Consider the following 13,036-nt stretch of genomic DNA (forward strand, 5'->3'; position numbering starts at 1 on the left):
GATAGCTTCCCCTTTTCCTATGTCCGACCTAACTATCATTTTCAGTTTTGATTTTGTTATGAATATTGAGATATCTATATCCGCGCATTTTTTATTTTTCTGTGGAAAGGTACCGTAGGATGTCTGTTTCATGGACACTGACATAATTTTTTCTGTGTATTTTTAGAAAAAAGGGTCTACATTACAACACACTTGACTGGTAAGGCTGCGTACTAATGAACTTAAATTCGTTTAATACTTGTCTCGTATAATAGATCCCTAAAAAAATTGCAATTTTGCAGCCATCAGCATCGGATGCTTCCGTGACACCGGTCGCCGCGCCATTCCACCAATGGAGGGCAAGAGTAAGCTGCTCAAGGGCAGTTACCCCAGGCGACGATACGCGATCCAGAAATGCGCGCTTGTGGCTGCTAGACGCGGATGGCGCGTGTTCGCTGTTCAAAATGGCGGCTGGTGTGCGACTAGCAGTAGAGCTCATCTCACGTACAGACGATATGGAGAATACAATAGATGCAGAAAGGATGGCGAAGGTGGACCCTGGGCCAACCAGGTCTACAAATTACATGGTATGTTACTGGCCGCTGGCTGGTTTCTCCATTTTTTTTTCGTGGAATGCCATTGAAAGTATCCAGTTTATCGTCCTATATTTCAGTGACTTTATCCCAATGAGGTATCTAGAGTGCATACCCCAAAAAGGGGACAAGGATTAATGGGTTCCTCTTGTAACCGGGTGGCGACTGAAACTGCAATTGTTCCTTATTTAAAGGCTCTTGTCGTAAGCGCACAACCAAGGGTAACTGCTGCGTGTTCCCGTTCGTGTACCGCGGCAAACGCTACAACAGCTGCACACGAGCTCGGCACAACCGCCCCTGGTGTGCTATAACTCCCAACTACGACGTCGATAAACTCTGGGGCAATTGCGCAGGGGGAGCGGGTAAGTCCTAAAGCAAGTCCTACCTTAAGTATAATGCTGAATTCACACAAGCACTCTGATACGCTACAAGCACTATTTCAAGTCTAATGTTGAATTCACACAAGCGCTCTGATACCCTAGAAGCACTAGTTTTAGTCTAATGCTGAATTCACACAAGAGTCGATACTCTAGGGAGCACTAGTTTTATTCTAATTTTGAATTCACGCAAGAGTCGATACCTTATAAGCACTAGTTTTAGTCTAATGTTGAATTCACACAATAGTCGATACCCTATAAGCACTAGATTTAACCTTTAGTATTATTTTGAATTCACACAAGAGTCGATACTCTAGAAGCACTAATTTTAGTCTAATGTTGAATTCACACAAGTGCCGTTACATATTTTTTGCAGTAATGTAGTAATCGTGTTTTCATTCTTACTACATAGCAACATTCTTCAAACATTTGATCCCAATTTTATTAAATTTTCATTGCTTGTCCATCAAGTGAATCGATTTAAAATCTTGTTTTAAAGTGATAACTTTTTCATCTAATTAACAATTTTTAAGGAGATTTGTGTTTAATTGCTCTTTGGCTTCGAAAAATTACGCTTAAACCTTTTCGAGACGGCTTATATACAGACAGACGGTGGATATCGGATAGATGTTATTTTGTATACGGCCGCCGGGCGGAAAGCTGAGGTTATTTTTCATACCACACGTTTAGTTATTTAATTCAACATTCTGCTCTCTTATCAGCCCGTCCATTCTTTGTGACTCCAAGTGTCAGAGGTAAGTTTTATTCAACTTCTAAAAAAAGTTGTTAAAGTTTAAAGTGCTTCTAAATGAATTAAATAAATAATAAATAACCGCCTTTTTAGTTCAACACCTTGGCTGCTGGCGAGACACTGGTCGCCGTGCGATCCCTCAACTCGATGGCAAGTTCGCGCTCATTCGTGGAAACTATCAAAGAAGACGCAATGCAATTCGTAGATGCGCTTTGGTGGCCGCTCGCCTTGGATACCGTGTGTTTGGTGTTCAAAACGGAGGCTGGTGTGCATCAGGACCACGTGCACAGCACACGTACAGGAAATACGGAAAATCTAACAGATGTCGCAACGGCAAGGGAGGACCTTGGGCGAACGACGTTTACATGATTTCGGGTGAGGGTTATAATTTGGTTGTATGTATTATTGGTATTGCAGTGATAAAACAGTTTTTAGACCATCGATCATTTGAAGACCATCTAATTGCGATTTAGCTAATCAAGTTAAATTTTCCTTGCTCTGAGAAGGCAGTGGGAAGGGGAAAGTCATAGATGGGAGGTCATAGATGTAAAATACGAAAAACAGTGTAAAATACATAACAATTCAAAACCCACCCCTCCTCCACTTGCAATGCAAGTGCAAGTTCTACATATTTCTCGTTGACCCAGCTGATTGCAAAATCATTGTTTTGAGATCGATTGGTCTTCATCCTTACTGCAAAAAGCAATCCACCTAAAAACGGGTAAAATCAAAAATGTTATCAGATAACAAGAAGGATTTTAGTATACTAAACGTACTAAAAAGGTTGATTTCGTATAAATGCTGTGTTCTGTACGCAAATGTCGCAAACGTACTGCCAGGGTGATTTCTTATATGCTGTGTCCTGTAGGCAAATGTCGCAAACGCACTACCAAGGGCGATTGCTGCGCGCTCCCATTTGTATACCGTGGAAGGCGATACAGCTCGTGCACTCGAGTCAACAGCAAACGAGGACCGTGGTGCTCCCTCACTAATAATTATGACAAGGACAGGAAATGGGGGTACTGCAGAGGGTACCGTCCGAAGCCCAGACCCCGCCCCCCACCACGCCCTGTCCGACCCGCTCAGTACTCCTACATCCACCCCTTCACTCATGTGGGTTGCTATAGAGACAAAGCCAGCAGAGCGCTTAGCAAGTATCTCGGCCACTACAAGAGAAACGCCATTCAGAAGTGTTACAGCCAAGCGCAACGGCGCGGGTGGCGCATGTTCTCCGTACAAGCGGGAGGATATTGCTTCTCTGGCCCTAACGCTCACGTCACATACCGTAAGTACGGTAACCACAACACGTGCAGAAACTACAAAGGAGGACATTGGGCCAATTCTGTATACAGCATTAACACAGGTAATCTTTCTTTTGTTTCTTAGAAAAATTTTATTATTATTATTATTATTATTATTATTATTATTATTATTATTATTATTATTATTATTATTATTATTATTATTATTATTATTATTATTATTATTATTATTATTATTATTATTATTATTATTATTATTATTATTATTATTAAAGTAAGAATCCCGCCTTACTTCAAGACTAAGCCGGGATAAAGTTGGCTTTGTCCTTATAAACATTTTCTTGTCTGATAGTCATGCCACCTAAAAGATGGCACGGCAAGCCTTTTGGTTGGCTCGGATGCTATCTTGATAGGCACGTACGAGCTCTGCCTGTTCTTCTCGGAAGATTCCGTGGACGTAATGCGGTCATGCGCTGTTACCACCAAGCAAACCGCCGCGGCTACAGAGTGTTCTCCATGCAGGCGCACAACGAGTGTCGGTCAGGCCCTAAGGCTCATACCAGCTACTCCATGTATGGTCGACGAGGAGGCTGTTCACACGGGACCGGCGGTGGCTGGCGTAACGACGTCTACGCTATTCTTTCACGAGGTAATGGACGTTAAATATTTGTTCTATTTTTTTTTTCAAGTTCGCTTATTTGCTATTTCTATTTTATCTATGTTTTTATGTCGTTTATTGTGTTTTTGTATATACTCGTCTTTCCAATTTATAATATATTTTAACGATAACTCTATCGTTGCCGTTTTGTAGCTAATGTTGTTGTTATTATTGTTGTTGTTTTCCCTCTCGTCCCTCACAGTTGTTTTCGCTGTTGGTGAATCCGTTGCCTTGCTGTTATAGATGACGCTTTCGTTATTGCTATTGTTATCTTGTCATTATTTTCTCCCTTTTCACTTTATGTTGATATTGCTGTGTTGATATTTCTGTTGCTGTTGTTGTTTGCACTGTTATTTAAGCTTTGGCTTACTTATTTGCAGTGGGTATCCCAAGACCCGCCCTGGGCATGCAGAGTCGTAAAATCCCCAACAATGCAATTCGCGCGTCGTCTCAATGGGACCGCAACCACGGTCCTGAAAGGGCGCGTCTGCACATCCATCGTGGAAGAGGCAAGACTGGTGCTTGGTCAGCGAGACGCAACAACCGTTACCAGTGGATCCAGGTTGACCTGAGAAGCAGAGCTGTTATCAAGTTGATCGCTACCCAAGGGCGACAGGATCTGGACCAATGGGTAGAGAGCTATGATATCTTCTACAGCAACGGTGGACGGAAGTTTAAAAAATACCCACGGGTGAGTAGTGTTTTCGGTGTGAAAAGAGTCAGGTATTTAGCCTCAGGTATTTATTTTATTTGCTTCGGAAAAAGACGCTATTTTTTCGTATGTCTTTTATAACATTCCTGCTCTCCTAATGGGGCATTTGACCCCCCCCCCCCCCCCCTGACACCCTTCTAGGTACGGTCCTGCTCATGTTTGTATGCGTGACTAGGGCAGCTCGTTTATCGTGAGAATCAGGTCGTTCAGTGTTGAAGTGTCGGATGTTCAACGTGACAGAGATCAAGTTGCTTAGCGTGACAGGGGTCAGGTTGTTTATCGTGTTAGAGATCAGGTTGTTTAGCGTGAGACGGGTCAGGTCGTTTAGCGTTACAGGTCATTAAGTTTAGATTGACAAAGGACAGTTAATTTAGCGTGACAAAGGACAGTTTATTTAGCGTGACAAAGGACAGTTTGAGAAATGTCAGGTCTTTTAGCGTAACAGGTCATAAAGTTTAGATTAGAAAATGCCAGTTCATTAAGCGTGACCAAGTTAAGATCGTTTAGAGTACTGCATGAGTTGAATGGCGGCCGCCTGAGGCGCCTTCCTATGTCTCCATCTCGACCACGCCTGAATCAACGCTCTCGAAATCAAGCTTCGTCGAATATCAGTTTTTGGTGTATTAAACTTTGTTATGTTTACAGAGATTCGCCGGTAACTACGATCGCCACACCGTGGTCACTCGTGTTTTAAGACCACGCATTTATTGTCGCTTCATCCGCTTCTATCCCAAAGACTGGTATGGCCACATCTCCATGAGGATCGAGCTCTACGGGAAGCGATTTGGAGGAGGTAACGCGCTCATTTGGAGTTATTGTTTGCTGGGCCCCTTTTTGATCGAGTATAGACAATGTTTGTATAAACAATCTCGTTCTCTCTCACCCGAAAGCATGGAAACTGCTTGTTCCCTCAGCATTTGGAGCTATTGCTCTCCTCGTTTTAGCAGTTCAGTTTCATGTTCCATGGCAGGGAAATGAGAGAAACAGAATAATGCAAACCACAAAGCAAGGAAATGATGTTATTATTACTGAATTCTATAAATTGAGTCAGATTTAACCGAACCAGCCTAAAATTTTGGGGAAATTTGTACCATGCTTTAAATCCGACAAAGTAAAGTTGCACGATGCGACTTTGAAAGTGAAAGGTTCCTTTGCTTTGGACACTAGTGCTTTGTAATTTACAATCATCAGCTAGTATGAAAACACTGACTGAAGATTGTAACAGTGGCAATTGTCTCCCAATACGTGAGGAATCCTACGTCCGTACCCAGAAGACGAGGGATTCACAGTTCCCAACGACCAGGCGCATACACAGGGGGTTGCGCAGAGTGCGCGCGCACCCCCGTTGAAGGCCAAAAACTGGGTCACTTTATATATAGGAACCGTTAAATACTATGCTTTTTCTGTATGAGACCTATGACTGCGCACCCCCCTCTCAGCAAATCCTGGGTACGCGCCTGATAACTTCTGTATTCATAAACCGAATGACGATGACAATAGTACTTAATGAACCGAAATAGACCTGTGTGACCTCACAAAGGTCGCTGAGCATATAAACAGGATGATTTATCTTATACATGAACCATAACACCGACATTGTTTTTCTATGCGTTCTAGCACTGCCTCTGCCAGCACCTCTACCACGCCCATTACCAACACACTACATCTACCACTACACCCGGGTTGGTTGCTTCAACGACAGAGGGCGCCGAGCTCTACCGCACTACTTTGGTCGGTTCTCCAAGGGCGCCATCCACAAGTGTTTCAATCTTGCGTACAAAAAGGGCTACAGAATGTTCTCGATACAGGCGGGCGGCTACTGCTTCTCTGGTCGTAACGCTCATGACACATTCAACAGTTATGGACCCAGTACGAAATGCCGGCGCAACCTTGGAGGCCCTTGGGCTAACGATGTTTACAGTATCAGTGCACGTAAGTTCAACCAGCGACCTGGTTCAACAAATGTAATATTGGACGAGTAGTCAGTCCTGATGAAAAGCTCTTATACTTCGTGTTGTCTAAGCGACAAGCCCTTGATTTAATTAGATACGAAGCTTGTCAGTCTTCGATAACGACTTTGTCCTTGTCTTGATATATTTGTGAAGGCATGCCTACATTTTATAGTGGTGATTAGTCTGATGAGTGATTAAAATTGTAAGATTGCATTAAGCCTCTTCCATATAGCACAAAAACGGTGGAACGGTTTAAACGCCACGCAGCAAAACGCGAGAGTAAAAGGTCAGAGGTTTAGTACTACTAAAGCGCGTTTTGGCTCATAGAGGCCACGCCATGTTTGCAAATGATACTGACCAGATATTATCGTTGCAGTTGTGCCTCCAAGACCTTGGCACGGGAAGAAATTCGGTCATGTTGGCTGTTACCGCGATAAACACATCCGAGCTCTGCCACTTCTCCTTGGAAGATTCCGTGGAAGAGGCGCTGTTGAAAGGTGTTACCGCAAGGCCAACCGCCGCGGCTTCAGAGTGTTCTCTATGCAGGCGCACAACGAGTGTCGGTCTGGCCCCACGGCTCATATCAGCTACTCTGTATACAATCGACGAGAAGTCTGTTCTCAAGGAATGGGTGGCGGCTGGGCCAACGACGTTTATGTGATCCTGAGACGGGGTAAACAGACAGTTTTTCCTCACACTATGTTTTCAGATCCTTTTATAGCTTATTAAGATTACAAGCTACTTGCGGGTTCGATTATAAATAGTATAGATATACAAAAACTACAAACAGCAAAAGGCTGGAATTGGAGACCCAATTTGCTGTTGGACTCGGAATTAGCAACCACAGCCCCCATATTCTCAATCCTTGTTTTTATTTGATTAATTCTAGCTGGAACCCCAAGACATGAACTCGGCATCGGCAATCGTAAGGTTCGCGACAGTGCTATCATCGCATCGTCACAGTTTGACGGCAACCACCGAGCAAGCCTCGCCCGATTGCGGTCAAGACAACGGGGTCATCTTAAAGGGGCGTGGTCAGCAAGACTTAACAACCGCTACCAGTGGATTCAGGTGGATCTTACAAGGAGGGCACTCGTTCGGATCATCGCAACGCAAGGACGACAGGACTATGACCAGTGGGTCAAAAGCTACACCCTGGGGTACAGTAACGACGGCAGGCACTTCAAGAGATACCCAAGGGTGAGCTTTGAGACCAGGGTTTATTGTATCGGCTGTAAAAACAAACGGGCTGCATGTAGAACAAGTGGCAGTGCTGACTGTGTTTCATGCTGAGCGATACTCGAGTATCAGTAACTTAGATTCCTAATCGAATCGCTTTTATAACAGTTTTACTTTTGAAATTTGTCGTCTTTTGAGTGTTATCGTCTTTGATTTGATGTAAGTTTTCCTCCACAGGTGTTCCCCGGAAATTTCGACAGGAACACGCTAGCTGTCCGCGTACTCAGGCCAAGGATATTTGCTCGGTTTGTCCGCATCTACCCTCGTTCTTGGCACGGTCATATCTCCATGAGGTTCGAGCTCTACGGAAGGCGAACAGGTATGACTCTCTCATGTAAAGTTCCCAAATTTTCAGCCCAAGATGCATCGCAAGCTTTCGTTAGATCAAATCTTGAAAACGAGCATAGTTGCCAATTTTCTTATGATCTGGAAAATATTCAAATACCCTGATGAAGACTTCTATATGAAGTCGAAATAAAATCAGACCTTGTCGCCTATTAGTTTTTTTTTATATATTCCAGACAAAACATTGTCGATTCTAGTCATGCCGCATGTTTAGGCCGCATGTTTCATTTCCAAGCAAATGACAGGGCGATGCGGCCGCTTTAATCTAATATAATTTAATATCATCTGATAGGCTTTTGATATTAACTTTTTTCTATTCATAAAGCTCGCCCACGTCCCCGTCCTAGACCTAGACCGACCCACTTCGTGTACCACTACAGAAATATCGGGTGCTTCCGAGACACTGGCCGAAGAGCCTTGCCGGTCGTACTTGGGACTTTTTACGGCAAGAAAGATGCCGTCAGGCAGTGCTTCAACTTGGCCTTTAGGAGAGGATACCGAATGTTTGCCCTTCAGAACGGCGGACATTGTTTCTCAGGGCCCGAGGTTTACGCTACGTATAGGAAGTACGGTGAATACAACAAGTGCCGAAACTATAGGGGAGGACCGTGGGCTAACGACGTCTACACCATCAATATGGGTAAGTCTCTGTTTCGTGGTGTTGATTCGATGCTTCGTTTATCATATGAGGTTCTGAATATATGGCTACGATCTCTACTGACAGCCATGTCTGGCCTCCGTTTATTAATGTAAGCGAGTGAAAACTTCTTAATGACTCTATCGAGTCTACACCATCCTAGATAAGGTTTTTAGTCTAACAATCATACATGCCTTCACTTTCAATATGAGCAGGTGGATAAATTGTACATTTACGAGTTGACACTATCACGGACTAATCTATATGCATCTTCCTTAATAGCTTATCCACCTAAGAGCTGGCACGGCAAGCCTTTTGGTTGGCTGGGCTGTTATCGTGATAGGCACGTACGAGCTCTGCCTGTTCTTCTCGGAAGATTCCGTGGACGCAATGCCGTCATGCGCTGTTACCACCAAGCCAACCGCCGCGGCTACAGAGTGTTCTCCATGCAGGCGAACAACGAGTGTCGTTCTGGCCCAACGGCTCATAGTTCTTACTCCGCCTGGGGACGGCGAGGAGGGTGTTCACATTGGACCGGCGGTAACTGGGCTAACGACGTTTACCTTATTCGAAAGCGAGGTATTTTTTTTTTATCTCGACTGTTGTATTCTTCCTGTACATAAACATAAAATATTACTTTTTCATCAGCTGGAATTGCAAGACCAGCCCTCGGCATGGAGAGTCGTAAAATCCCCAATAATGCAATTAGCGCGTCTTCTCAATGGGACCCCAACCACGGTCCTGAAAGGGCGCGTCTGCACATCCGTAGGGGAAGAGGCAAGACTGGTGCTTGGTCAGCAAGACACAACAACCGTCGCCAGTGGATCCAGATTGATCTGAGATCTACTGCCATCGTCCGTATTATCGCCACTCAAGGTCGGCAGGACCATAAGCAGTGGGTCGAGAGTTACAAGGTGTCCTATGGAGTCAATGGCAAAAATTGGAAGACCATTGGCAAGGTGAGCAATACCTTCGATGTTCCCAGACTCTTGATCGCAAGAGGTAGTGAAGCGTTACCTTGGAGAAGGCTTCGCTTAGGCTGAGTTATCTGTCGCTCTTTGCGCACCCCTACAAAACAGGTTATGCACTACTCTTTACCCTTTTTCTGAAACATGCAAACATGAAAACCGATAACGCCTTTTTCCTTTGAAGTGTAAACCTAAAAACTTCAATAAGCTGGGAGATAAGTTGAATCGTTTTAATTATTCAGGATTTTGTAAGTAAATAGTCAACAGTGTCAATTGTTTATTGGTATAAACAGGATTCATTTTTCAACTGATGGGTTGTCAAACTCTTCTTAGGTATTCACTGGAAATACTGACCAGCATACGGTTGTCTACCGTGTGTTCAGACCTCGAATCATAGCCCGCTATGTGAGGATTAATCCTCGCAACTGGTATAAACACATTTCTATGAGGATTGAGCTCTATGGAAAACGCATTGGTGGAGGTATGTTGATTGTTTAAATATCAAAGCTTGAGAAAAAACATGTACATATACGAAGGATGTATGTGCTTACGTTGATAAGTGAAAAGTTGCGGCGTAAATGTGCTATATCGCTTCCCGTCATGCAGTTCGCGCATGGCGTTTTGATAGCCACAACCTTAACCCAGATCCTCTCTTTAAGACATTAGTATTATGATTTTATAATATTTTAAGAAATGTAATTTAACCCATGACAATAAAATTATAGTAGTAAAAACAGTTGTCATTTTAAAAGTTATTGTTAATCAATTACAGTAGATGACTTTCTTGATCTCAGAATCCTAGTTGGCCTGGCTAGCAGAAGGCAGTATTAACTTATTATTTTATTATTTATGTAATTTAACCTAATTTTTGTGAATTATTTCTGTTAACAGGACGACCTGGTCCACTCCCAAGGCCTCCAAACACCGCCTACATCCACCATTATACCAACATCGGGTGCTTCCAAGATAATGGCAGACGAGCACTATCCCACCATCTAGGGAACTTTTACGGCAAAAGCAACGTTATTGCGATATGCTACCGCCTAGCTTCCAGAAGAGGTTATAAGATGTTCTCTGTACAGAACGGTGGGCAGTGTTTCTCTGGTGGGAATGCTCATGCTACCTTCCGCAAATATGGGAAATCCTCAAGTTGCCGCCACTACAAGGGAGGTCCATGGGCCAACGATGTTTATAGCATCAAGCCACGTAAGTGTGTTGACAAAAGATAAAAAAAGAATACTTTTTTTTTCTCCAAACTAACCTTATCAGGCTAATTAGCTCAGGTCTCTGCTTTTTTCAACTTATGAAAGTGAGTAGATCGAAATCCATCGGTTGGGATAAGCATGAAGTCATGTTTTCAGCCACGTTCCCTATCATTGGCGATCTACGAAGATGTTACGTTTTCGAAAAGTTGCCCTCTGGGAGGTTCCGGGGGTCACTCCAACATTGTAATTACTTTTAGTGCTAGGCTGCGACAGGCTGGCCTGTTTTTTTTTAATCATTTTTTATTTGTTTATTTGTTTTAGTCCTGCCACCTGGGAAATGGCACGGTAAACCATTCGGCTGGATCGGCTGTTATCGTGATAAGCACGTACGAGCTCTGCCTGTTCTTCTCGGAAGATTCCGTGGACGCAACGCTGTCATGCGCTGTTACCACCAAGCCAACCGCCGCGGCTACAGAGTGTTCTCCATGCAGGCGCACAACGAGTGTCGGTCAGGCCCTAAGGCTCATACCAGCTACTCCATGTATCGTCGACGCGGAGGCTGTTCACATGGGACCGGTGGTAACTGGGCTAACGACGTTTATGTCATTTTGAGACGAGGTACGTACCCCTTTTCCTTAAATATGTCGATTTGTTTTTAGCATTCAGTGACAATGTGTTTATGTTGTTACCTTAGCTGGAGTGCCAAGATCACCACTCGGTATGGAAAATAAGCGGATTCCTAACAGAGCAATAAAGGCTTCGTCTGCTTATGATAATAACCACGCCCCCTACTTGGCGCGTTTGCACGCGAGACACAGAGGCCATAGACAGCCTGCTTGGTCAGCTCGAACTAACAATAACCACCAGTGGCTGCAGATCGACCTTGGTGCCAAGGCTGTTATTAATGCTATTGCGACTCAAGGCCGACACAATTTTGACCAATGGGTAACGAGCTACAGATTGTCTTACGGAAATAACGGACGTCATTTCAAGGCCTATCGACCGTTTGGACGATTCAAGGTGAGATTTGTACCGAAAAGTGCTTTGAAAAACCTGGCTTAAAATGCCAGGGTTATTTTCTTTTCAGGGTGAGATTTTAAAGATACAGTACTACTTCAAATACGATCTACCAAATAATATTAAGTTTTACACGAGTTTTGTTAATTGAATGTTTCCCTGAGGTTTCAAGCACTAGCCCATCGAAGAACAAAGGGCTAACACTGGAAAAGTCAGTGAAAGTACTCTGTTGAGGTGTGACTTACCATTTCAACCTTGTGTTCGTTTATATCCATGATTCTGCTACTCCTACACAGACATCACTTGTGAGTGTTTGTTGGTCAAAACATGTTAGAATATAGTGGATGAAGTTGAAAAACACATTAAATTTTTTTACAAGTGTGAAATAGCTTCCTTTAGCGTCGGCTGATTTTGGGAAGCCGATGCGATATTTCCGATTGAATTTGGTAAAAAAAAGTTGTTTTTAATGAAATTGATGGGATTCGATTTGCCTGAGTGGGTTCGCCTTTGGATCAAGGATTTTCTCACTGATCGGTTTCAAAGAGTTAAGTTGTCACAAGCCTGTTACTCAGAGTGGGGAAGAGTTCCAGCCGGTGTACCACAGGGACTAAGCTTGGCCCCTGGCTGTTTGCGGTGATGATTAACGACATTCAAGTTGATGGCGTTAATATGTGGAAATACGTAGACGACACCACCATCAGCGAGACAACCCACAAGAATGACTGTAGTCACATTCAAGTAGCTGTAGATGGCTTAGTTCAGGCAACTCAGGCGGACCGTTTTCAATTAAACGAAGCAAAATGCAAAGAGCTGCAAATCAACTTTGCGAAATCTGATCGCTCATTTTCGCCAGTTGTCATAAATAATAAGGACATTGAAGCCGTCAAAACTGCTAAATTATTGGGTCTAACAATCTCTGATGATTTGAAATGGAATGCGCATATTTCTGAAGTAACCAGAAAAGTAGCATCTAGGTTATACTTACTAAGACAACTTAAACGTGCGCGTATCGACACCGAAGAGCTCAGTTGCTTTTACACTACGTGCATTCGACCTGTTGCAGAATATGCCTGCGAAACCTTCCACAACAGTCTCCCGATATATTTGTCAGATAAAGTGGAAAGACTTCAAAAGCGTGCTTTCCGTATCATCAGTCCCACGCTGAGTTATTCAGAGGCGTGCGAAGCCTTGAGTTTGCCGCCATTAAGTATACGTAGAGATAACCAAACGTTACGCCTTTTTTAGGAGATTTTAGATCCGAATCACAGGCTTCACAGTCTTCTTCCTCCGGAAAATCTGTGCCCAATAACACTCAGAAAGAACAGGAAGTTCAGGGTCCCT

General features: G+C 43.6%; 1 protein-coding gene across 1 annotated transcript in view; it reads left to right on the forward strand.

Moving 5' to 3' along the window:
• LOC5517416 overlaps positions 1-13,036 on the forward strand; it is a 62,574-nt gene that overhangs the window by 4,769 nt on the left and 44,769 nt on the right. The window contains exons 6-25 of the mRNA XM_032387420.2: positions 167-199; positions 282-566; positions 767-934; positions 1,672-1,704; positions 1,794-2,075; positions 2,569-3,063; positions 3,315-3,611; positions 4,001-4,311; positions 4,978-5,125; positions 5,950-6,264; positions 6,661-6,957; positions 7,174-7,484; positions 7,701-7,842; positions 8,194-8,508; positions 8,788-9,084; positions 9,154-9,464; positions 9,807-9,954; positions 10,365-10,679; positions 11,000-11,296; positions 11,373-11,698. Coding sequence (XP_032243311.2) covers positions 167-199; positions 282-566; positions 767-934; positions 1,672-1,704; positions 1,794-2,075; positions 2,569-3,063; positions 3,315-3,611; positions 4,001-4,311; positions 4,978-5,125; positions 5,950-6,264; positions 6,661-6,957; positions 7,174-7,484; positions 7,701-7,842; positions 8,194-8,508; positions 8,788-9,084; positions 9,154-9,464; positions 9,807-9,954; positions 10,365-10,679; positions 11,000-11,296; positions 11,373-11,698 — 5,126 coding nt within the window. The remainder of the gene's footprint in view (positions 1-166; positions 200-281; positions 567-766; positions 935-1,671; positions 1,705-1,793; positions 2,076-2,568; positions 3,064-3,314; positions 3,612-4,000; positions 4,312-4,977; positions 5,126-5,949; positions 6,265-6,660; positions 6,958-7,173; positions 7,485-7,700; positions 7,843-8,193; positions 8,509-8,787; positions 9,085-9,153; positions 9,465-9,806; positions 9,955-10,364; positions 10,680-10,999; positions 11,297-11,372; positions 11,699-13,036) is intronic.

Source organism: Nematostella vectensis, chromosome 1, assembly GCF_932526225.1.
Source record: "Nematostella vectensis chromosome 1, jaNemVect1.1, whole genome shotgun sequence".
NCBI lineage: Eukaryota > Metazoa > Cnidaria > Anthozoa > Actiniaria > Edwardsiidae > Nematostella > Nematostella vectensis.